The 27,408-nt window shown below is 43.7% G+C and overlaps 1 protein-coding gene across 1 annotated transcript in view; it reads right to left on the bottom strand.

Annotated features, from left to right (window-relative positions):
- The window catches only part of CPA6 (carboxypeptidase A6), a 216,842-nt gene that overhangs the window by 61,467 nt on the left and 127,967 nt on the right, over positions 1 to 27,408 (bottom strand). Inside the window, exons 2-3 of the mRNA XM_077492841.1 lie at positions 15,709 to 15,784; positions 3,837 to 3,961 (exon numbers count right to left, since the gene is read on the bottom strand). Of these exons, the coding sequence (XP_077348967.1) occupies positions 3,837 to 3,961; positions 15,709 to 15,784 (201 nt within the window). The remainder of the gene's footprint in view (positions 1 to 3,836; positions 3,962 to 15,708; positions 15,785 to 27,408) is intronic.

Genomic DNA, 27,408 nt, shown 5'->3' on the forward strand with positions numbered 1-27,408 from the left:
ATCCAATGCAGCTGAGGCTACATGTGTGTTTGAGCTTTGGGGTGCACACCCTAATGCAATAGGCTGTGCACACCTATGGTTGACAGCTTTAGGTTTTGTTTTGAATGCTTGTTTCCATTATTTTCACCCTGATGATCCATCCAGTAACATTTCTTAGGGTGTCTTCACTCTAGATGGAGGAGAAAGAGACCCCGTGGACAGCAGCATTGCCAATTTGGGGAGAGGGTAGTGCTAGATACACTAACAGGATTGGATGGACTTGAATAACACATTAAAGTCGAAACTCCACTTTGCAAACAGTTACAGCAGCCATTTTTTCCTTTTTTTTGGGATAAAGGTTTTACATAAATAAAACAAAAAAAAAGCTCACAATTGTAAGAAGCCATTTCTTGGTTAAATAGTTTGACTCAGCCCCAGCCTCTTTAAAGATGTTGAAAAATAACAGACCTACTGGGCAGATCAACAGGTGAAGAAAAAACATACGCAGCCACCACATCTAAGCCCTTGTACACACGGTCGGAGAATCTGTCGGAATGTGTCCTATCGGACTGTGTCTTTGGATAATCCGACTATGTGTGGTATGCATCGGACTGATTCCGTCGGACCCAATTTTCCAACATGTTGGAAATATTTCCCGACCAATTGGGCCAATCGGACATACTCCGATCATGTGTCGAGAATTTTGATCGGACCAAGTGCCACGCATGCTCAGATCAAATTCCTACATCAAAGCTATTGGCTACTAGCCTGAATGTAGTCCCATCGTAACGAAATTACGTCATCACTTTATGAAAGATTGGATTTTTCGCCAACTTTGTCTGACCGTGTGTATGCAACAGTTTCGGACAAGATCCGACGGACAAAATCCGACGGGCAAAATCCGACGGATTCGGTTGTGGAAATCTCCGACCGTGTGTACAGGGGCTAAGGATTTGTAAGCTGCAATATAATCCATTTTCGTTTTTGAGGTTAATACTGCTTTAATATATTTTCTAAGCTATTAGTATGTGCTTTATTAAAAAAAAAGCCTGTTTATCAAGCTCAGTAGCTGGTGCTGATATGCACACCCACTCAAGTGAATGTCTCACACCAGTGACTTCTCCCCCTCCTACCCTCGCCCTCCATGTCTGCTTATTCATATAGCTGTGTATAAAGATTAATTTAGATAGTCTGAAAGCAAACATCTTCTGCTCTGCTTTCTCTCTCTTAGAAACCCCTAGCGGTCTGTAAAATCTGTATTATAGGTGCAGCCCTGTGTTAAATGTTTACTTGTAAAATAAAGATTTTACATAAATAGTAAAAACAGATTTACCATAACTGCACTACCTCCAACAGTTATATAGGGAATGCAGTTAAATCTATGTACTGTATATATAATTGTTTTTCTAGTTGATTGTTTTTGGTTATGCTGCCATCTTGTGGTCATTGTTTTAATTACATGTAATTTCTCTAATTCCTCCCCCTTTGTGTGATGTAATTTTCTCTTTCTTATTTGTGAGTTCATGTACTGTTCCTACAAGGCACAAGTTAAAGCTGAAAAAAAAAGACTTTCATGTTGACCACCTTAACGGATAAGTTCACCTTTGGAAAATGTTACATGTTACACCCAAATTTAGGATATTTAGGCTGTTTCAGCATCTTCCGTACTCCCTGAGCCCCCCTCCCCTGTGACAGTGGGCGGGGATCCTTCTTCTCTGCAGATGCTGTAGCATCTAAAATGAGAGATCTGTGAATGAAGAAACTACAAGTTCCGCCTGCCAAAATGGCAGTTCTCAATGGGATAAGCCCTTGTACACACGGTCGAACATTCCGACAACCAAATCCGTCGGATTTTGGTCTGTCGGATTTTGGTCCGTCGGATTTCGGTCCGTCGGATTTTGTCCGATGGATTTTGTCCGAAAATGTTGCATACACACGGTCGGACAAAGTTGACGGAAAATCTGATCGTTCAGAATGTGATGACGTTATTTCGTTACGACGGGACTACGTTCACGCTAGTAGCCAATAGCTTTGATGTAGGAATTTGATCTGAGCATGCGTGGCACTTTGTCCGATCAGAATTCTCTACACATGATCGGAGTATGTCCGATCGGAGCCTTTTGTCGGAAAATTTTACCAACAAGTTGGAAAACTTGGTCCGTCGCATACTCCAACGGAAACAGTCCGATGGAGACCACACACAGTTGGAATATCCGACAAAACGGTCCGATCGGACACATTCCGTCGGAATCTCCGACCGTGTGTACAAGGGTTAAGAGTGCATTGATCAGGTCTCTCATAGTCCATTCACAAGTCCTCCAGCTTTCTAACAGAAAGCCCGTTCAGTGGTACAGGCAGAAAGCTGAAGGATGTGTCTGTAGGAGCTTGACTTTGCACCCATGATCCACTGATCAAGGCTCCTTTTTTATGCAAATATATTGCATTTATTATTTTTTCCCTTAAAGGAGAACTAAACACTTCAATATCATGACTACTGCAATTTATTTTTTGTCTCAAACCTTTTGCATGCAATAATGATGTTTGCCGATGCCAAGCATTTGGTGAATTCAGCTATATGATGAATGCTGTCTGCATTTACTGTCTCTGCTACATTCAGGCCAGGCATAAGGGGCTCAGGAAGAGATGCGTCACTATTACAATTGAAGTCAGAATAATAAACATTTTATCTTTTAGTCCTCTTGCACACAGACATTTATTAGCCACTTTTACGTTGAGAAAATAAGATGTACGCGCATGTGTAGGTACACTCTGATGCAGAAGCAACCAGTGGTTATGTGAATACAACCATTTCACTTGTACTGGTGGCTGTAGTTGGCACCTACCACTCCCTGGGATTTTATGCATGATGACATAGGAGCTAATAAACTTATGAGGCCTTATATTTAAAACTTTACCATCATTAGAATATTTTATTCTCTATTTCCCCAACTTTTTTTTTTTTATTCTGCCATGTTTCTTGCTTTTTCCATTTTTCTTAAAATGGTTCAAAACACTCCAAGCTGTTAGCATGTGCATGTACTTAACATACAGAGACTGTGATTTTTACATTTCATGGCGTGCCTTAATAGTTGTTTTTATGTAAAAAAAAAAAAAGGGCACTCTCCCTGTGAATACTAATACCAATATACATCACATTAAACTCACATACTGTATATACACAATGGGGGTTATTTACTAAAGGCAAATCCATTTTGCACTACAAGTGCACCGCAAGTGCAAAGTGCACTTGAAATTGCACTGGAAGTGCACTTGGAAGTGCAGTCACTGTAGACCCAAGGGTGACATGCAAGGAAAATAAAAAATAGCATTTTAGCTTGCACATGATTGGATGATAAAATCAGCAGAGCTTCCCCTCATTTCAGATCTACTCCTCAGATTTACAGCGACTGCACTTTCAGTGCAATTTCAAGAAAGAAAGAAGAAAAGTATTACCGCACTGTCGGCTATAGCTAAACATTTTCATTTGAGGATGGCAACAGGGATACAGCTTTTCATTCTCACCATGTGAACAGTGTAATCAGAGGCAGAGGCAGAAAAAACACCAGGCAGCCCTAACAGCCACAATAAAAAAAGTCCAATATGCACAAGGCCTTAGCCATTTTAATAAATGCATAACTGAATCAAATATGTTTTTAATATCTACATACAGTTCATTTTTTAATATGTAGAAATGCCTTGAAAGATATATTAAAAGCAGAAGAAAACCAAATTACTATGGAAACATTACATTTGGCCTTGACTATATGCATATCCATGTAGACTGCTGTAATGACTACATCAATGGGGTAGATCGGAGGAAGTAAAATTGCTACACATAAGCTTTTAAAATTCCTTACTTGTATTCCATGTTGGCTTGTTGTAAGTAGGTAAGCAGGGCCTCAGAGCTCACGTTGGAAGCATGGACATCGGTTACTGTGTCTTTCCAGATGTTACTGATGCTGCTGGGTTGCCAGAGATCCACCTACAGTGCAGGAACTAACCTGTAAACCATGCTTGTATTGTACACAAGGACTAATACTGATTGACATTTCTTCTATGAATTTTAATCAACATTCTTTTGTATCTAAACTTCAGTTGTAATACAAATTTTTAATTACAATGCAGATACATATTACACATACATATTTCATAAAGATGTATGCAGAGAAGTCCAAGGGGTTAGGAGCACAGCCTCAGCAACCCCAACTAATGATTTTGGATATGCTTTGAAATCATGTAGTCACAATTTATTAATTTACATCTTTATCTGAAATATATCGTCTTTATAATAACATATGAGAGATAAGAGGAAGCAAGGTATATGTACAACAGGACAAACCGCCTCAGATGACCCAGAGAGTAGGCTAAGATGGGGTGTATGCTGCTGCCCGATGGTGGTGCTTCATTATATAAAGACTCCAGAGGTAACTGGGAACTTGAGTTTTGATTTATTAGAATCTGTTTAGGGAAAGAGTAGATTCCCTGCCCACCTCTCCAGACCAGGTAGAGAAACAAGTGGAATGTATAAATGGAGGCCCCCTGAAGGAAGAATCATACTGGGACTGCCAGTGTGTCCTTGGCAAAACTGTGGGATTGCGTAAGTTCCAGCATGGGAACTGTTGGTCAAAGTCTTAAAGTGACACTAAACCCCAGCTAGCAAGGATAACTTGCCACAAAGTTGTGGCAGTATTGAATTGTAAGTCTGTTAACTTGCTTCACGTTTTCACTAGCAAGCTGTACACTTGCAGATCACTTGATTTTCTAGTTGACACTTTTCCAATTTGTAGCAAATTTGTGTGGCAAGTCTCTAGCAAGAAAAAAAAATGAAGAGATGATTCTACAGCCAGAGCTCTGCAAGTCTACAGCATGAAAATTCACCCACAGTGTCCCCTTGTGGTGGGATGACTATTGCTCAACACAACTGAACCAGAACTTGCAGCAGACTTGCAGAATGTTTGTATTGAAAGTGGATCTGGAGTAATGCAATGTGGGCTTGCTGCAATGGTGCAACAAATATGTGAAGCCTGGCAAGTCTAGCAATAACTTAGAAAGTCATTTTCAAATTTGCAGCACAATTGCTTGCTATCTGGGATGATATCCTTCTTAAAAAAAAAAAATCTATACACATTTTTTATTTAATGGCCCTGTAATCAATTTTTTATGAAATTGTTTCTCACTGTCTCCCTCCTTGTAGCACCCTCTGTAAGCTCATGAACCTTTCCTGAATCAGCATTTCTATTTGTTTGCAGAAAGCAGAACATGTTGAATGCATTTATGTGCATTGCTCTATGCACACTACAGGCCTCATAGTCCATACAGGTCCTACATATAGTGAGTTATATTTTTGTATAATTTTCATATTTTTTTTTTAAAACAGTAGAAAATAATTTAACAGCTTGTAGCTTGGATGACACTGCCCTGCTTTACATCACATGATATCTGTAATGTTTCTCTGGACACTGGACTTTGTGTCATGCTCAGAAGGGGTCTAGCGGTGTGCCACACTAAGATCACAGAAACCTTGGTCTCTGCATGTTCTAAGTGCAGAGCTATGGCAACTGGCTCTCACATACTGGGCCTGTTGCGGGGAGTGCCAGGTCTTCCTTTTTGAGGTGCTTCCAATCGGACTGCCTGGTACCCTGCCAAGACACAGTGGACTATTGCTGCTAAGGTCATTAACATGGCAGACATACTACAGGGGATGGTCAGAGACTGCAGATATAGTACAGAAGATGGCCAGAGACTGCAGACATAGTACAGGAGATGGCCAGAGGCTGCAGACATACTACAGGAGATGGCCAGAGACTGCAGACATAGTACAGGAGATGACCAGAGACTGAAGACATAGTACAGGAGATGGTCAGAGACTGCGGACATGCTGTAGGAGATAATGGAAAACATATTACATGGGGACACAGACAAGAACACATTTATAGTACAGCAAGAAAGGGGTTAAACCTCTGACAATACTTGTATGGCTGTTCCTGTGCCAGGGTCAGGAATTGAGAGGGGAGTCTCCTTCCAGTGGTATCACAGAAACAGAAAGTCTCACTCCAGTGGCTTTACATGGTTAGGAAGTGAAGGGAAGACTCCCTCCATTGGTGTCACAGAACCAGGACGAGAGGGAAATTCTTCCTCCAGTGGGGTCACAAGACAGGAAATCTCTCTCTGGTGGATCACAGGATAGGAAGTGAGTGGATGTAAAGACCAGACAGACTGCTCTCCATACTAATCTATCTAAAACACAATAATATGAAGGTTGGATGTTAGGCTGTGATAATGACATGCTGAGCCTTATGCTTCCCCAACACCTCCCCCCTCCTCCTGCACACTGCCCGTTCTTCTTGATTCTGTTTTTTTTACTCCTTCCAGCAGATCTCTGGCTGTCTGCGCCTTCTGCCTGTACTTGTCCTCCAGGTCCTCAGTCAGCCTGTCCTCTGAGGCTCCGAGCCGCAGCACTGTAGATATTGGAGTTGAGAGGAGGTCGGAGAAGGATACCAGGCTTTGGCAGGGGCTCCCATGCAGTGAATGCTGCGCCCACTGTTGCTTGCCTTTTCAGGGGTCAAAGAGACAGTGGAGCTCTTTTCCCTCCCAGCTCTCAGGCCTAGCTGCCTTCACTGTTCACCTTTCCCGCAGCCTTCTGCTTATCATGTGGAAATAGATGCCCGCACCCCAAGGACCCCTTTGGTTGCTGCCCCTCTCCCACCAGCTCAGAACCAGGACTCTCCATTACAACCAGTGGCTGTGCCCCTAGAAAGCAGTGCACCCTAGTTTGCCTAGTGATGGAGCCGGCCCTATGTGTGGCCATAACCACCTTCTAACAGAAAGTTGGAACACAGCAGCAAAATTTGGAAAGATTTGGAGATTTGGAGGAAGCAGAGAGCAACAGAAGGTACTTATCTGAGTTAAAGTGGTTGAAAGGCAGAAGGTTTTTTACCTTCCTGCATTCTATCCAGCGATGTGCACAAGAGCCTCGGCTCTCCAGGGTCTCTCGGTCCACATTGGCTGAGACAGCAGCGGTTGCCATTGGTTCCTGCTACTGTCAATCAAAGCCAGTGAGCCACTGAGGAGAGAGCAGGGGTGGGGGTGGGGCTGAGCCGTGCTCTGTAGATGAATGGACACACAGAGCAGTGGCTCAGGAGCTTGCTATTGGGGCACTGGGCAGGAGGGAGGGGGGCATGGAGCGCCAGCTGGGGACCGGAGGAGAGATAGATCTGAGCTGCTCTGTGCAAAACCATTGCACACAGCAGGTAAGTATGTGCTTCTACTATGGATCTCTCAAAACGTAGAGTTAGGACTGCAGATAATACTGGGGTGCTGTGAAGTGGCTCTGCAGCTTACACATGTATGTGCAAATGCGTGCATAAATCCCTGTTTTTAGCACATACTGTTAGACAGGATAATTCAGTTGCAGGCTGGTTGATAAGTTGAGCTGGGAATTTTCTTCGTTTTTTTTTACATCTGTCGCTCTTCCATGTGATCCTTGCTGCAGTTATAGGTAGGGGCAGTGGCTATTTGTTTGTGCTCTTGGAATACTGGTGAGGCGATGCACTGGACACCTTTGCTGCCATTGTGCTCACTGTGCCCCCGTGCCTTTAAGGAGGGGTGGGCTCCCTCAAGGCTCACCTGCCCGCTGCCTGTCCATTATAATGCATGTGCTTCCACTGTGTAGGCTCTTGAAATTTTGAGTTAGGGCTGCAGATAATAATGGGGTGCCATAAAGTGGCTCTGCCGTTTATGCATGTATTTGCAAACGTGTGCATACTAAAGCTCTGTTTTTAATGCATACTGTTAGACGGGATCATTTGGATGGTTGCAGGCTGGTCAGTAAATTGAGCTGGGAATTTTCTTTGTTTGACACACTTCGCCCTTCCATGTACTCCTTGCTGCAAAGGCCAAATATAGGTTGGACAGAGCAGGTAAGTATAATATCTTTCTTATTTAAAAAGAAAAAACAAAAAAAAAAAAAAACAAAGCTTTATTATCACTCTTAGCCCTTGTACACACGGTCGGAGATTCAGACAACCAAATCCGTCGGATTTTGTCTGACGGATCTTGTCCGAAGCTGTTGCATACACACGGTCGGACAAAGTTGTCGGAAAATCTGATCTTTCAGAACGTGATGACGAAATTTCGTTACGATAGGACTACGTTCAGACTAGTAGCCAATAGCTTTGATGTAGGAATTTGATCTGAGCATGCGTGGCACTTTGTCCGATCGGAATTCTCTACACATGATCGGAGTATGTCCGATCGAACCAGTTTGTTGGAAAATATTTCCAGCAAGTTGGAAAATTGGGTCCGACGGATATTCCGACGGAATCAGTCCGATGCAGACCACACACAGTCGGATTATCCGACAACACTGTCCGATAGGACACATTCCAACGGATTCTCCGACCGTGTGTACAAGGGCTAAGAATACATACGTAAATAGAATTTTCTTTTTTAAACCAGAGTTTAGTGTCGCTTTAAACATTTCGCTTTCTATGTATACCCCTTATGAGAAAAACTTTTGTTCAGTCTTAAAAAAAAAAAAAAAAAATAGCTTGATAAGAAAACCCTAAAGCCTTTTGCTTGTGGGATTGCTGTATGTTCTGGCGAGCTGTGCTGTTTGACATTGATCTTCCACAATACATACATATAAAGGGGGTTGAGAAATGAATGGCATAGTTAGAGGTTGCAGCGTATTTTGCCCCCTATGTGCCTCATTTTGCTTGTGACCTCTTCCAACCCTGTCCTCCTACACCACCAAGCAGAAACAAGCCTTTCAAGCTCTGAGGTGACAGTGTGAGTATCCCGCTTACACTGACCCAAGATTTGAACCTGACAACACAAGTAAAGATGTAAAATTATGCAGTAATAATGAGAACATTCTGGAAACATGCTGTTATCTTAGAATCAAGTGCTGACAGTTTTTCCTCAACACTTTTCATTCACTTCCAGTTGAAGACATATCCATTGTTGTAATTAATGAATTCAGCTGCTTAGTACACAAACCTTTACAAGGATGCTCTAATTATACCTTTTCCCTTCACTGTTTGATATCGTTATGCCCAGCACAATTAGTACATGCTTTAAACTGTGAAACAAATCGCATTGCTTATGCTGGTATAGTCAGAGGTGATCATTGTTCTAATAATCCAGGTTTGATCATTAGTCATGCTCTATGAAAATCAGTGGTGTTGCCGGCCTCATGCTTTCTGAGCACCTTATTGCTGTTTCCGTTGTATAAATGTGTGACTTAATATAGGTGAAGCACCTGCATAAAAGTATTCAAACTGAACCTTTTATGTCTATTTCATTTATCATATACCATAAATGTAACTACACCTATAGCAAAGCCTGAAACGGCTTTTAGGCCAAGGTGCATAGGTAGCGTTGGCATGTGTTGGCAGATGGGTGCAGCTTGATATGTATAGATCAATAGCTTTGAGCACCAGAATTCCAAAGCTGCTATGTTTAGGTTCAAGACTATGAGGGCGCTACTTCCGGCACCCAGCACAAGGGGATTGTAATTTAGTTTAGAAATCCTACCTCCCCCCCCCGCCCCCCCGTATGGCAGCCTGGGGTTGATGATAAAGTAACTAAGCCCATGCTATGAAGGTGTCCCCAAAGCTGAGTTTCTCCAATATCACCCACAAGTAGCTTCATTCCACACCGTTGAGCGCTTTATTATTGTCTAGAGACAGCGGGGCTCTAGCTCCCACATTATTCGCTTGTGTCTGCATGCTAATTAATATTAATCTAAGGTTGACTGCTATAGATTTATTGAAACCTGCCTGGTCTGCATTAATACTGGAAATGACCTTATTCAACCTCTGAGTGAACACCTTAGCTAATATTTTGGCATCAGATTGACACAGACATATGGACCTATACGAGTTTGATTTGGAAGGAGAAGTTTGATCTGGTTATAGGAGAAGAATAATACTAGCTCTGGACATAGACTGTGGTAACTGGTTCTGGATTTTAGCTTAATTGAAAACCTTAAGTCATTTTGGCAAAATAAAGCCCAAGATACTACTGGTGTACTTCAATGGGTAGCCCATCATCCCCAGTGGCTTTGGAGGTGGGAAATTAATTGGTTACCTCCCTAAGTTCTTCCAATGTGATTGGGCAATCCAAATGTGCCCTCTGAGACACAGAGAACTTGGGTAGGGAGATAGCATGTAAATAAATCAACAGGGCCTCTTGTGTGTAACAGGTTTTAGGGGCATATAAATCCAAGTAAAAACAGACTAAGCCCTTGTACACACGGTCGGAGAATCTGTCAGAATGAGTCTTATCGGACCGTGTCGTCAGATAATCCGACTGTGTGTGGTATGCATCGGACTGATTCCGTCCGAATCTCCGTCCGACCCAATTTTCCAACATGATGGAAATATTTCCCGACCAACTGGGCCGGACGGACCTAATCCGATCATGTGTAGAGCATTTTCATCGGACCAAGTGCCACGCATGCTCAGATCAAATTCCTACATCAAAGCTATTGGTTACTAGCCTGAATGTAGTCCCATCGTAACGAAATTACGTCATCACTGAAAGATCGGATTTTTTGCCAACTTGGCCCGACCGTGTGTATGCAACAGTTTCGGACACAATCCGTCGGACTAAATCCGACGGGCAAAATCCGACGGATTTGGCTGGCAAAATCTCCGACCGTGTGTACGTGGGCTAACTCAGACATTACTGAAACGGGGGAATTTGCCATGCCATCCTTTGGCAACTTTACAATGGGTCTAGTTTAGTGTAAAAGTGAACTTTCAAACAAACATGAATAAACACCTGAAATGTCACTGTATACAGCAACAGTTCAATTGTTTAAAACAATTATGCATTTTATCACTGAAAAGCAATCTTAAGCTCCAGTAAAAATGATTCTGCCTAGGTTAGAATGATGTCATCAGCTGCAGACAGTATGGGGCATTCCGTAAGTCTCCTCTCCCTTAGTGATCAAACAGCAATACTGTAACTTTGTAGTAAGTCACATGATGAGAGACATGATTTACACCAGATCTAAAGCCAGCGTTTCAGTTCAGCTGTGCCTATCCCGCACTGTTCTGAGGTCTGTAAAGTTTAATGTAATGCAAATGGACATGTGCTGGGGGGGACTGCACTGATGGAGGGGAGGGGTCTGCACTAAGGAGGGTCTATACTGATGGAAATGTTAATATGCAGTTATATTATGTGCATTTAGGAATGCATACAGCTCTTTTCTTGAGGGAGTATTTAACATTTTCACAACTTATAAAGTGAAGAACAAGCTGGAACAAGCTCTTAAAAGTACTGGGTGATGCAACGACCACCAGCTGGGAACTGAAGCGTTCATGACACAATGTAAATATTCATCAGCACACCATGGGTCTTCAGAATAAGTAAAAAAAAAAAATTATTGGAGAAAACTCACATCACAAATGCAATGTTTCGAAGCCACTCAGGGTCCCTTCATCACATGCCTGACGAAGGGGCCCCGCACCTCTCTGAAACAATGCACTTCTATGTTGGTGATGTGATCTTTCGTCAATAAAAAAATATTCAAACTTCTTCTGAAGATCCGTGGTGTTCCGTGGTGATCCATGGTCTGTAAAAGTAAAAGTCAGTGTGCCCAAACTGCGGGGGTTAACTGCTTGATCATGTCCAGGGGATCCGGAAAAGCAGTTTTACATACTTGAGTGCCTGCTCCTACAGTGCTCCTAGGCCTATTCTCCCCTGCATTCTGGTGGTCTAAGGTCATCTGGCATAATCTAGCTAGAAGCTGGGACCATAGCCGTTTACCAGAGGTGAGAACATCAAAGAACATTCTGCTGCCAGAGTGTAGGGCGGTGCCAGGTAAGCAGAAAATCAGGTAAGTAAAACTACTTTTACTGCAGTGTGAATGCAACCCCACTGCATGGAAGACCTTTAATTTCTTCCTGTGTTCAGCTTTAAGAGCTTATTAGAATACAGGTTCATATTTGTGAGTACAGACTGTACACAGTACAGATGCAGGTCAACATTCAAATAAGCACCGTTTATATAAAATACTGTATGTAAACCAATTCTTCTTACAGTACAAAGATATAGGACGAAGAACAGAAAATATCACAGCCAGATGTAAGACGTTAATGGGAGCACCATGGCTGCAGGCAGTGTATCAAAATCTTTTTTGCACTAAAATTGAACACAGTGCTTTAGGCTTGCTCAGTTCTCTACCTTGTCTCTATAAAAACATAACAACAAATAGGATTAGAAAATGTAATACATGAGATTAACCACATCAGATGAGTAGCCCACAAAAATGAAATATAATCCTGACAAGTCGAAGCTCTGGAAAAAAAAAGTTAAAAAGACCTATTATCTCTAGAATGAGATTTAAAGTAAAGCTTTACAGCTTCATACTAATGTAAGAAATCCAATAGAGCAACTTCAACCTTTTTTGTTTTATAAACTAGATTTTATTTAAAGTTAGAGTTTTTCCATAGGCATTGTAACAAGGAGACAAATTGTCACACAGGACGGAAAGACTATAAAAAAAAGAAATGTTAAAAAGGTACAGCACTGAGCACACAGAATATACAACTTGTACACAAAAATGTGTCTCATATACCTCTAAAAGATTGTATTTGCATACAGTTAGGCCACGAGTAACAATAAAAGTATTGTCCTCAACAAAAAACAATACAAAGATACATTACATCAATGCAACTGGACCATATTGCATTACATTTGCATAATACATTACGTAGGAGGTATGTATGTTTTTCAAAGAGGATGTATCTATTCATTTTGTCTCTCGCTCATCTAGAGTTGGTGAAATAACAGATACCTGTCTTTGAACAATCATTTTTTGTGCAATAAAAAGTGATATTTTGATTCCTAAAGTTAAATTGGCATCCAACGCAGTGGAGTCAACATAACCCAGAATACATATAATGGGGTCAGGCGTTAGAGCAATAACAGATCATTCGGCGTAGAAATAACTTCATGCCAATAGAGTTGAGGGTCTGAGTTTTGGGCATCTTTACAACATATGGATAAGTGCACCCTTTGGGTGGTTGCATCTGGTGCAATGTGAGTTCTCCCTGAGACCAATTCTCTAAAGAAAGTCTGGCGTACGATACATCCTATGTAGGAGAAAAGACTGTGTCACTCTATGCTTTGGAGATAGCGAGACCAACTAGATGTTTGTAATGCCGCGTACACATGATCATACTATCAGGCAGACTTAGTCCGGCGGACAACCCACCAGACTTTGCAGCGGAGGTCCGCCGGACTTTCCGAACGAGCGGACCTGCCCACACATGCCCACACAAGACCGGGCTTTTCCGATTTTTGAAATGAACGGACTTGCTCACACACGGAGAAAAGTCCATTAATTTTGAACGTGGCTCCAGGTAGCTGGAACTAGTGAAGGAAGTCAATGTCGCTGCCTCCATAGACGAGATTGACACCTCGCTAGCCCCATCACCTGGTATGGATTTAAAGGGTAACCCCTACGCTGAAAAAACGGAGTGGGGGTCCCCCCAAAGTCCATAGCAGACCCTTATACGAGCACGCAGCCCGGCCGGTCAGGAAAGGGGATGGGGATGAGCGAGCGTCCCCCCTCCTGAGCCGTACCAGACCACGTGCCCTCAACATGGGGGGTGCTTTGGGGAAGGGGGGCTCTTCCTAAAAACCCTGGCCGTTGGTTGTTGGGGTCTGCGGGCGGGGGGCTTATTAGAATCCGGGAGCCCCCTTTAATAAGATTCCCTACCCTATGTGAATGATTATGGGGTACGATGTACCCCTACCCATTCACCTGAGGAAAAAAGTGTACATAAAAAAACATTAAAAAAAACCCAAGTCCACCGGATAATCTGATCATGTCTACACGGCTGACTCACACTGCCCGCTGCTGAGTCACTGACTGATATCGGGACTGATCGAGCTGCACTCTATCTCTGAGAGGGAGCTACACAGCATTGGCACAATGTGGCAGTAAACTTTGTGACATCTGAATGATGCTTGGCTGGGGTCACTGGGCAGATGGGGCCCCCAGACAAGTGGGGCCCCCAGGCAACTGCCCAGCATGCCCATGCGAAAAGACAGCCCTGCTGTAGTCCTGTTGTTGGCTGGTGCAGTTATTTTCTCTCTTTGTTTAGCTCTGTTCCCGTTATAGTATGGTAAAGGGAAAGTTGTAATTAGGTGTTAGCTCCCCTTTTAGAAAAATACCCCTTCCAATGATGTAATGGGTGGAGTGGGAGGAGCCCAGGGTGGATGGGGCATGGGATTGAGTTACACTAGAACTACTAAGATGTAGTCTCCTACAGAGCTGACTATAAGGGCCCTTTGCAGGGCTGAAGTCCCAGGCAAGGTGGTACAGAACATGGGAGGAACTGCTATAGTTGCCCTGTCTACCCTGACTTTCTCCTGCAGGTCCTAAAACCTTGGAGGCCCGAACAGCGTCCTCTGTGTAGTGTTAGTGTTAAAACCTGGGAGTGAGTTTGCCATCTGGGAGCTTGCACCTTGATCCCCCTGACTCTCAGCTGGGGGTTCTATGATTTGAGAATGGAAGCTAAATGCTGTGGATTTTGTATACATGGGAAGGTGGTACATACTCTGTGGTGCTCCCAAGGAGAGGAATGGAGGTGTACAAAGAAGATGGCTTAAAAGAGATATACTTGTGCTCTGCACTGAACTGACTACTAAGGAATGTCTAGCCTTTCATGTGGCATCCCGCTCCAAAAATTCTGCAAGTGTGATATGTAATGGTAAAGTTACAGTAAAGTGCATTTATGTGTGCACATTCCTTTATTCTCAAATATTATAGTCTCAGGCCAGGGATGTCGGGAGCAGGCAGATGACAGAGTGGGTGGCTCAAACAGGTGGGTGGCTACCTGAGAACAAGTGGGGCAAGAACTTGTACAGTTGGGTGCTAACATCTGCCCAATCTTAGTCCCAAATGCACTGTCCTGGTGCTCCTTTTTATAGATACAGTATAGGGAGTGTGTACTGTCACCCTAGGGCAGGAAATGTGTAATTAGCAGGATCACTAAGTGTAGATGAAAAAGCCTAAAATAAGTAAACCAGAAAATGTTAAAAAAGGGACGCCGGGGCTGGAAGGGGTTAACATATGACACTTACATTTAAATAATACTAATCCAAATTAGTTGTCCATTGAATAGGCATACTTCAACAGTTGTTTATTTATGATTTTCTTTTAGGCTGGATTCACACCTATGTGAATTGTATGCGGTGAAGCCACATTCAATTCACAATAGCTGGAGATTTTGACCGACTCTCTATAGAGCTCGTTCACATATCTCCACTGCGGCTCCGATGTAAATTTGCACAGGAGCCCTGTGCGTCTTTTGGTCCATTTCAGGTCTGAATTCAGCCAATTATTTGGGCTGAAATCAGACCTGAAATGGTGAACAGGGGCGCACTGGACCCCTACTATAAGCCGCATACGGAGATGGTGTGAATCTAACCTTAATGTAGAATAAAGAAGACAAACAACCATCGTCATCACAACATGCCTAATGGCATCTGGCTACGCATAGCCCAGTAAGGAGTACAAATTAAAGGATATACAAAAGTAAAAATTATAAAATGAATAGACATGCTTTGCTATTATGCAATAAAATAAAGAGCAACAATAAAAATTAGTAACGGTACAGACTGACAAATTTATTGAACAGTCCACTTTGGGTGGACAAGTTTCTTCATCGCTTATACCAAAGAATAAAATTAAGTTGACTGTCTTACCTGAAGCTGTTGGTACATGTTCTTTAATTCATCAGCCTCATCATCATTCTTGGGAACAATTCTTATTACTTTGTCCCTGTTAATTAGTAAAAAATAAATAAATAAGTAAATAGCATGAGGAATAAACATTTCGCTATAAGTAAAAAAAAAAAAAATATATTGCAGTGAAATGGATATTCCAATGACGGTATAATCTCTTAAATAATGTAGGGAGGCAGCAAAGCAAATCATTACTTTGATCTTGTTATTATGGTCATTATGGACCGGAATCAGCAAAGTGAAACAGGCTACAGTTTACAATCCATAACTTGTTTCCATAGCTGACAATATAAAAATACAGTGATGCAAATTCTTTCACGTTGGTATAGGACTCCCTCGTTACTCCTCCAATACTAGCCAAATACACCGGACCTGTGTTGGCGTTGCCACACCGATAAAGGGACAATGTTGCATATCTTTTGGTCATGCCCGAAACTAGCGCACTTCTGGAAAGTGGTGCGTGAGACCGTACAACAATTCATAGACCAGCCCATCACAGACGACCCAGCATTTTTTCTCTTACACGTCTCCAACATCCCTGAGAGGAAATATCAGAAATCAGTGATTCGCCACCTGCTTGACGCAGCTAAGGCCTGCATACCACTTCAATGGAAATCGGCTCTTCCGCCGACCATTGACCTCTGGCTTCGCAAGGTGGAGGACATCAGAAAAATGGAGGACCTTATCCTCACAGCACAACATAGAGAAGGGGCCTTCACTAAAACCTGGCAGGGCTGGACTGTGTTTATATATTCAGCTGCGGGCCAGGCCCTGAGAGGGTCTGACACATAATACTGTAGAACAAAACTATAGTAGGCTGAGCTAAGGGGTCGTAGATATAGATCCCGTATATGCGCATCTGATCAGATTTCCGCACGCTCCATGATCGTGTGTCCCACTGCTCCCCACCTTTTTTCCTTCCCTTCACCCCCCACCCCTCTCCCGCTACCTCCCGCATACTTACTGCTCTCCCGCTCCTCTCCTTTCCACCTGCCCCCCCTGATTACCTCCCTTTTTCTTTCTCTTTCTCTCTCCTTCTCGCTCTATTCCCCCCCCCCCCATATAACCGAGTAGTTGCTCCTTTAAAAAGACCTTGGGAGGTGTGCCCACGAGATAGTGATAATCCGCTGAATTCCACACAATTGGTATTAACGGTTTTTGATATTGATATTAATGTTAGCAGAGACTTGTTGTTGTATCACCTGTTTTGCCTGCTACTCTGTTAGACACGTGGAATGTTTGTATCTTGTTGGTCTATGTGGACCCATCTCCTGTTATAAATAAACAATTAAAAAAAATAAAATAAAATACAGTGATGCGACCTGACACAACCTGATCATAGCAGTGGCAAACCTCCATCCCTAATATATGTTAGACAAAATAGGAGAAAGGAATGGGACATTGTACGAGGCATGTCACTGAATTGATACCTTGTTCATATTGATCATTTAATTATTTATTGATTACAAATCAAGTTAAAAAGTGTCAATCTTTAGTAAAAGCCGCAATATACTGTAAATAACTGTTCACTTTTGTGAATATACAGTTATTATATAAAGTAAAATACAACATGATTATCAGTACAGTTTCATAAAACGCTCATCCATTGATAATAATTAACCACTTCAATACCAGGCCTATTCTGGCACTTCTCTACTACATGTAAAAATCCTAATATTTTTGCTAGAAAATTACTCAGAACTCCCAAACATCATATATGTTTTTTTTTTTTTAGCACACACGCTAGGGAATAAAATGGCAGTCATAGCAAGTTTTTATCTTGCACGGTATTTGCGCAATCATTTTTCAAGCGCCTTTTTTTCATGAATTAAAAAATAACAAAATAGTAAAGTTAGCCCAATTTTTTTGTATAATGTGAAACATGATGTTACGTGCGTGCACTACTTTTGGAAACTTACTGCAACTGCATTATATGGCACTTTTGCACCATGCAATCCGGTGTAGGCAAACGCACTGCGTTTGTTGTCTGCATTTCATATTAATTTAATTAAATGAATTTAATTTAATATTGATGCAACTGCAGTGCGTTTTGAACGTAGGGCAGGAAACGCACCGCGTTCTGGTGTGAAGTGATGTTAGAATAATGCATTGTTTTATGCAGCTCATGGCAGTACAAAGTGGAATGTCTATACTATATGTGAGCTGAACAAAACCACAGAAATCAAAATGGATGACTTCCCTAATATTAAATGAAACCAAATGGTTGCAATGTGTTGCTTACTAAATGCACATAGTAAAGGAGCTCTGTATTGTATTATGTGAGCGTGTTTTTAAATAAAGCACATTTTCCCAGAGGGTAAGCTACAATTATGGAATACAGTGGTACTTTGAATTACGGGGTGCCAGAGACACTCGGAAACCGCTCTGAGCCTCTCATATGCATTCAGAAAAACTCAGAGAAGCTCGGAAACATTCGGGAACGGAGTGTTTCCGAGTGGCTCTGAGAGTCACCGGCGCCCCCCCCCACACCTCTGGCCAAATGCGGTATTGCACACCGCAGAGGCTTGAACCCTGCTCATTTTGAAAGACAACACTCACAAACCGAGTCAGAATAAAAAAAAAAATAATAGCTCGTATTGCAAAACGCTCATTAACTGCATTACTCGCAATCCGAGGTATTACTATTTAGATCTATTTCGCTTTTTCATTTTTATTAATCCTTTCTAATCCTAAAATAGTTACTGAAAGGCTAAAAGCCTTATTAAAAAGAAAATTGAATGCAAAATTGGGTAAATGGCTGTGAAGTTAAAAATCAGGGACCTCAGGTAAAAAATAAAAATGGCACTGTCTGTAGAAATTAGATACAGCCACTATGAATTGTTAAAAAAAAAAAAAATATATATATATATATTATTGATCTTATAGACTGGTGTAATTGTAAAATATTTCCATCATCATGATGCTATTTTTTTGTCACTATCCTTCTGTGCCCTCCACCTGCTGACTTCAGCAAGCCATTCCTCTGAATGCCTGCCAAAGTGCACAGTACCACACCAGATGGCGGTCATATACATTGTAAGCAAGGGCCTAGGAATCTAATAGCAACATCACATACTAGAAATAAATCAGTTTATACTAATCACTAATCCAGTAACATTTTGTAACTTCTAATAAATGGTTCATCCTGCCTTAAATAATTGATTCTGATCAAATAAGTGAAAGGTAGTTCGGAATTCACTTTTGGATAAATACCTAATGGTATAATTTCAAGATGAATATAGAGTGCTCAGGTGCTTAGATATATAGATAGATAGATAGATAGATAGATAGATAGATAGATAGATAGATAGATAGATAGATAGATAGATAGATAGGATAGAATTATCTATCTATCTATCTATATAACCCCTTTCCGTTTTTTTTGTCCCATTAGGGAAATTGAAAATCATTTTCTGTCCAATAGCCAAAGGAAATGAGAGGAATTACGTAGTTACATAGTTGGTAAGGTTGAATAAAACACCACTCCATTCAGTTCCCTGATGTATGTATGTGGGTGTTTATATATCATTTCCTACATTTGTGTCTATTGCATTCGCTAAGATACCCATCCAGGAGTTTTTTTCTCGTTCAAAAGTTTTTATTTTATGTTAAAATAAATTACATGTACAGAATATAAGACAAATTATTTGATACCAGAAATAAAAAGGCATATTGAAGTACGGATGATACAAAGCAAAGAAGAATTTCAAGATATTCTAGTAGGAATGACAATAAATTGCCTTATATATTTTAGAATTTGAAAACATTCTTATAGCTGAGTTTTAAACATTTTAATCCCAAGAAAATATAAATATGTCTAAAAGAAAATATATGATTTTAAAGTTTTGACCATAACTTCTAAAGTCTGTTTATAGTAAGTATTATATAGTAAGGGAAGAACATAAAAGGTATATAGGAGGGGAAGGGGAGGGAATAATTCTCCGGAGGAGGTTTTATATATCAGCTAATGTTGTAATTCTATAAAAAAATCTTAATCACCATAACAATAAAACTCGGTTGTCAATATTATCTGACGTATAATATTTAATCCAGGGTTTCCATATATCATCAAACTTTGTCATCTGGTTTTTATCTATAGCGTCCATTTTAGCATGGATGAAATATTGATTCATTCTACGTTTGGTTTCTGCAATATTCACCACGTCTGTTTTCCACGCATTGGTTATAGTCTGCTTTGCGGCTATCAGGAGTGTAAGAACTAATTTGAATTGTTTCTGATTTAGAAAGGCTGGTTTTAAATTAAGGAGAGCTATAATTGGGTCTGGAAAAATTGGACGATCAAAAAATTTAGTAATTATCAGAAAGATCTTTTTCCAAAATTATTGTACAATTGGGCAATGCCACCAGGTATGTATATAGGTACCCTTTTCTGGACAGCCACGAAAGCAGAGGCCAGTGTTGTCTGTTGAGAATTTGTCGATTCTCGCAGGAACTAAATACCAGCGTGTGAGGACTTTATATGATGATTCAGACACCAATATATTTATAGAGGAAGATTTTGTGAAAGACCATATGTTGGACCAAGACCTAGAATCGATCATACAATCCAAATCTTTTTCCCACTTGGCCACATATTTAGGTATAACAGTATTAAAATTAGATATCAATTGTGTATACAATGATGTAATACGACCTTTAGCGTGTGGTTCCTTGAGACAAAATCTTTCAAATCGAGAAATATTATGTAAGTTTACATTTAAATTGAGAAGAGGAGTATAAAAAAATTTGATTTGGAGATATCTGAATATTTCTGATTGTGGAAGCTTATATAATTGACATCTGTAAAAGATTTTATTGATGTACCGTAGTTGAAGTTAAATTATATAGACAAGTGATACCAGCCTTAGACCAAGCTTTAAAGGTTTTGGGATATTTCCAGGCTGGGTAAAAAGTCGGATTCTTGTGGAAAGATAATAGCGGATTTTGTGGAGATTGCAGACCATGTGAATTTCTATACCTATCCCATATAGATAGAGAGTGCTTAGAAATGGGGTTATTTATAGACTTACGATCCGCAGGTTGTAACCATAATATATTGTTTATAGGAAGAGGATCACAGTCTACAGCTTCAATGAGGACCCATAAAGGAATCTCTGTAGAAGAGTGATATTTTGTTAATTGAGATAATTGAGCTGCCTTATAATATATGTTAAAGTCTGGAAATCCCAAACCACTCAAAGCTTTGGGGAGAACAAGTGTTTTTTGTGAAGTCTGGGTTTTATTTTCCCCCAAGAAAATTTCATTACTTTTTGTTGAATCAGCCTAAGAAAATATGCAGGAATATGAATTGGGAGAGTTCTGAATAAATATAAAAATTTCGGAAGAACAGACATTTTTATGATATTGATTTTCTCAAACCATGATATCGGCTTTGATGACCAATTAGATAACGACCTTGTAATATTTTTTAATAGAGCTGGGTAATTAGCTGCAAATAAATCGGAGGGGTTAGGAGTAAACTGCACACCCAGATATGGGAGGCTATGATCTACCCACTTAAAGGGTAGTGAATTTTGTAAAGATTGTTTATCTTTCTCGACAAGTGAAATGTTTAATGCTGAAGATTTTTGAATATTGACCTTAAGGCCCGAAATAAATGAGAATTCTTGTAGTACAACCATAAGATTTGGGGCCAAAACTTGTGGAGAAGATAGAAAAAGGAGAATATCGTCTGCGAATAAACAGAGCTTATGATGAAAGCCACCCATTTCAATACTTGTTATAGTGGGTTCCATCCTAATTCTTTGTGCTAAAGGTTCAATGAGTAAAGCAAATAATAATGGCGAAAGTGGACATCCTTGACGAGTCCCCCTCAGTATATTAAACTCGTCCGATTTGTACCCTGCATATCTGATATAAGCTTTGGGATCTTGATACAAATTAGAGATCCATCCTAAAGAATTTTGCGCACGCGCGTTCGTGCCGCGTGTCGTCGTGGGCACGAGCGTCTTCCGACGCGCGCGGGTGCACGTCGTTCGTATGTGCGAGCGGTACACGCACGCACGGGCGAGCGTTAGCACGATTGGCGCCAGTGGCCCTTTTTAAAGGCACAGCTGCAGGGGTTCTGTGCTGTCTCGTCTGCAGCTTGTGCCCGAAGTTACCTGCTATTCTGCTTGAACCTTATCTGATACCTGACCCGGCTCTGTCTGACCTTGCTGATCTCTCCTGCTCCGACCCCGGCTTGTTTGACCCTTCTTGGACTGATTCTTGTTGTCGAACCTCTGCTTGTACCTGATTCCTCTGCTGGCTCCTGCTTGTTCCTGTGTCTGCTATCTCCTCATCCTGAGATCCAGCCATCTTGATTCCACGGTCCGTGGTCTTCTCCCAGCTGCCTTCTTGCTACAGACCCGGAGAAAAGAGCCACTAGGGGCACCCGGAGGTTGCCCCTTGTGGGGGGGCAATGTCAGGAATCCGCCCGTTCCGTGCGATCGGCTCTCCGTACGCGCACGCGCTATCGTGCCGCGGGTCGTCGTGGGCACGAGCGTCTTCCGACGCGCGCGGGTGCACGTCGTTCGTATGTGCACGTGGTACACGCACGCACGGGCGAGCGTTAGCACGATTGGCACCAGTGGCCCTTTTTAAAGGCACAGCTGCAGGGGTTCTGTGCTGTCTCGTCTGCAGCTTGTGCCCGAAGTTACCTGCTATTCTGCTTGAACCTTATCTGATACCTGACCCGGCTCTGTCTGACCTTGCTGATCTCTCCTGCTCCGACCCCGGCTTGTTTGACCCTTCTTGGACTGATTCTTGTTGCCGAACCTCTGCTTGTACCTGATTCCTCTGCTGGCTCCTGCTTGTTCCTGTGTCTGCTATCTCCTCATCCTGAGATCCAGCCATCCTGATTCCACGGTCCGTGGTCTTCTCCCAGCTGCCTTCTTGCTACAGAGGGCTCCCGCTACAAGAGGATCCTCATCTACCTGGCATCTGCTGCTGCACCTGGCTGGACTCTCCTACCCCGCTGCACTCCGGTCTCCCTGTTCCCATTCCAGTGAGACCAGAACCAGAGCCGTAAGAGAGGTCCCCTTCCACTAAGTCAGACTCACTACCTGAAGATCATAACAGTACGAGACAGCCATGTCTGAGTCTGCGGAAGGGGCCTCCGCCATGAAGGAGATCTGCTCCCACCTTGCGGCCCTCACCCAGGCCGTGAAGTCTCTGCAGGAAGGCTACACCAGGTTGGAGGAGTGTGTCCAGCATCTCTCTACCCCGGGTTCACCAGACACCACACCTCAGCCTTCTCCTGTTCAGCCCGCCGCCCATTCGGCGATCATGATGCTTCCACCTGAGCCTAGGGTTCCCATTCCGGAGAGGTTTTCAGGGGACCGCTCCAAGTTCCGGGCTTTCCGCAACGCCTGCCAGCTATACTTTGCCCTCCAGCCCAGGACTTTCTCTCTGGAGGCAACTAAGGTGGGGTTCGTTGTCTCTCTCCTGCAAGAGGAACCTCAATCCTGGGCCCACCACCTTCTGGAGAATGACAGCCCCCTTATTCAGACTCTCTCCACCTTCTTCGAAGGGATGGCGCAACTCTACGACGATCCCCAGTGGGCTACCACCGCCGAATCCGCATTAACTGCGCTCCAGCAGGGCCGTAGGACGGCCGAGGACTATGTCTCGGACTTTAGACGCTGGAGCGCAGATACCCAGTGAAACGAGACGGCCCTAAGACACCAATTCCGCATGGGCCTGTCTGAGGCCCTCAAGGACGAGTTGGCCCGTGTTGGAACCCCTGATGCCTTAGAGGACTTAATTGCTCTGGCCATTCAAATCGACCGAAGGCTTCGCGAGCGCAGGGCCGAACGCTCTTCCCAACCTCTGAGACCTGCCTGGATGACCGCCAGAACCCCGTCTTCCACACCTTTCTTCTCTCCTCCCCCTCAAAGGGGGCCTGCCAGCGTTTCTCCTGCTCCTGAGGAACCCATGCAGCTTGGATTACTCCGACCTACCCTGTCTCCGGAAGAGCGAGCCCGCCGCCGACAGATGAACTTGTGTCTATACTGTGGCGGCTCCGGACATTATGTGGCCAACTGTCCCGTTAAGTCACGTAAGTGCCTCTCTTCAGTGTCTCGCAGTTCCTTAAACCTGCCTTCCAACTCTCTCCATGTTGCCCTTCTGCTCTCGTTTCAGCTTCCGGAAAGAACGATCCACGTCAACGCCATCCTTGACTCCGGAGCCTGCGGTTGCTTCATTGACGCTGCCTTCACCAACCAACATTCCATTCCACTCCAGAAAAAGTCTCATGGACTCTCTATCTTTTTGGCCGATGGTTCCCAGATTAAGTCCGGTCGAGTGACCCAGGAGACCCTTCCACTACCCACCTCCACCTCCTGCCGACATACGGAACTGTTAATTCTTGATGTCATTTCATCCCCACTCTTTCCTGTGATTCTGGGCATCCCATGGCTGCAGGCCCACAATCCCTCCATTGACTGGACTTCTGGGGAGGTGAGGTTCCTCTCCCCTTACTGCTAGGACCACTGCCTTCCTGGGGCTTCTGTACAATCCGGAACATTTCTCTGCCTAGACCCAGACCTGGACTTATGTCAATCAGTCCCCGAGCCTTACCATGAGTTTCTGGATGTTTTCAGTAAACGGGGGGCTGATTCCTTACCCCCGCATCGCCCCTACGACTGTCCCATTGAGCTCCTTCCTGGGGCTGAGATCCCGTTTGGACGTGTCTACCCTTTATCCGAGAAGGAACAAGAGGCTCTGAAGGCGTACATCTCCGAGAACCTCAAGAAGGGGTTCATCCGTCACTCCACGTCTCCTGCCGGGGCTGGAATATTTTTTGTTACTAAAAAAGACCAGACACTTCGACCTTGTGTGGACTATCGGGAGCTGAACAGAGTCACGATTAAAAACCGCTATCCCCTACCCCTGATTCCTGAACTCTTCCAAAGACTGAGGTCGGCTACTATTTTTACTAAGTTAGATTTGAGAGGAGCCTATAACTTGGTCCGCATACGAGCAGGTGACGAGTGGAAAACTGCGTTCCGAACTCGCTTTGGGCACTACGAGTACCTGGTGATGCCTTTCGGGTTGTGTAACGCCCCAGCCACCTTCCAGCACTTAATTAATGATGTCTTCCGGGACTTCTTGGATATCTTCGTCATCGTATATCTTGATGACATCCTGATCTTCTCCAGGTCCCTGGAACAGCACCGGGGACACGTCGGCAGAGTACTGCTTCGGCTCCGGCAACATGGACTCTACGCCAAAGCCGAGAAATGTAAATTCGAGTAACAGGAGATCCAATTCCTCGGCCTTGAAATCTCTCCAGCAGGTATCAGGATGGACCCGCAAAAAGTCGCTGCTGTCCTTGAATGGCCAGCCCCCACTTACAAGAAAGGCATCCAACGCTTTGTGGGCTTCGCCAACTTTTATAGAAAATTCATTAAAGGATTCTCAGCCATTATCTCTCCCATTACCCAGCTCACCAAGCAAAATACGCGCTTCCTTTGGGGTCCTGAAGCCCAGGCTGTCTTCAGGAGACTCAAGGACTTGTTCACCTCTGCTCCTATCCTCAGCCACCCGGATCCATCTAGACCTTATATTCTGGAGGTAGATGCCTCTGAGATAGCAGTAGGGGCGGTGGTCTCCCAGCGCTTAGGTAAAGACGACCTGATGCACCCCGTGGGGTTCTTTTCCCGAAAACTCTCTCCGGCGGAGAGGAATTATGATGTGGGCGACCGGCAATTACTTGCCATTAAGTCTGCTTTGGAGGAGTGGAGATACTTACTCGAGGGGGCGGTACACCCCGTGCTCATCTACACGGATCACAAAAACCTCGAGTACCTCCGCACCCCCGGATACCATCCTCCCTGCTAACACCTTTCTACTCATCCAACCAGACCTAGTGTCTCTGCTAAAGAGTGCTTCCTCCACATCTTCCTGTGCCCCGGGAATCTCACTAGCATCCAGGGAAGGCCTGCTTTGGAAGGACAACCTGATCTTCATCCCTGAAGATGTGAGAGTTAAGGTCTTGGGTCTCCTCCATGACCATCCGCTCGCTGGGCACTTTGGTGTCCGCAAGACTTTGGAACTGGTACAGCGCTCCTTCTGGTGGCCAGGCATGAGGGAGTTCTGCAAGCAGTATGTAAATTCTTGCCCCGTATGTAGTCGGAATAAGGTCCCCAGAAATCGGGCTTGGGGGCTGCTTAAACCCCTTCCCGCACCCGACCGCCCTTGGCGGATGATCACTATGGATTTTATTGTGGAACTTCCCCCTTCTGAGAACTGCACTGCCATCTTTGTAGTTTGTGACCGTCTGTCTAAGATGGCCCACTTCCTACCCTTAAAGGGAACCCCTTCCGCGACCGAGACTGCCCATATTTTTATCAAAGAAATAATCAGGCTCCACGGGGTACCCACCAATATTGTATCTGATAGAGGGGTTCAGTTCACCTCCCGTTTCTGGCGAACCCTATGTGAAGCTTTGAAAATAGAATTGGCCCTGTCCTCTGCCTACCACCCACAGACCAATGGGCAAACGGAACGCACCAACCAAACCCTCGAGCAATATATTAGATGTTTTTCTTCCTTTGTCCAAGACGATTGGGTCTCCCTGTTACCGCTGGCGGAATTCGCCTACAACAATGCCAGCCATGCTACCACTGGGCAGTCCCCGTTTTTCGCCAATTACGGTTTTAACCTGTCTTTTCTTCCCGATATCCTTACAGAATCACATGTTCCAGCAGTACAGGACACGGTATCCTTTCTCCAGCAGAATAACCGGACCCTGCAGGAGGTCATAACCAAGGCTCAGGCTGACAGCAAGAGGAGCTTTGATCGAGGAAGAAGGGGAGAATTGATCCTTCAAGTCGGGGACCAGGTATGGCTGTCTTCTTCTAATTTAAAATCAGCATGTCCCTCCAGGAAGTTGGCACCCAAGTTTCTGGGCCCGTTTCCTGTTAAGAGGAAAATTAACGAGGTGTCTTATGAATTTTCCCTACCTGATTCCATGAGAATACATCCAGTCTTTCATGTAGCTTTACTTAAGCCTGCTGTACCTGATCCCTTCCCTGGTAGAGAAACAAGGCCACCTGACCCTGTGCTGATTGATGGCAGTGAGGAATTTGAAGTGGAGGCCATTCTGGATTTCAGAAGACGACGGGGACAAGGTCAGTTTCTAATTAAATGGAAGGGCTATGGCCCGGAGAATAATTCTTGGGAACCTGCTTCTAACGTACATGCTAACAGACTAATCCAGGCCTTCTTTGCTGCACACCCGGAGAAAAGAGCCACTAGGGGCACCCGGAGGTTGCCCCTTGTGGGGGGGCAATGTCAGGAATCCGCCCGTTCCGTGCGATCGGCTCTCCGTACGCGCACGCGCGTTCGTGCCGCGGGTCGTCGTGGGCACGAGCGTCTTCCGACGCGCGCAGGTGCACGTCGTTCGTATGTGCACGTGGTACACGCACGCACGGGCGAGCGTTAGCACGATTGGCACCAGTGGCCCTTTTTAAAGGCACAGCTGCAGGGGTTCTGTGCTGTCTCGTCTGCAGCTTGTGCCCGAAGTTACCTGCTATTCGGCTTGAACCTTATCTGATACCTGACCCGGCTCTGTCTGACCTTGCTGATCTCTCCTGCTCCGACCCCGGCTTGTTTGACCCTTCTTGGACTGATTCTTGTTGCCGAACCTCTGCTTGT

Source organism: Lithobates pipiens, unplaced genomic scaffold (genome assembly GCF_037356315.1).
Source record: "Lithobates pipiens isolate NorthernLeopardFrog02 unplaced genomic scaffold, aLitPip1_a1.2 Scaffold_19, whole genome shotgun sequence".
NCBI lineage: Eukaryota > Metazoa > Chordata > Amphibia > Anura > Ranidae > Lithobates > Lithobates pipiens.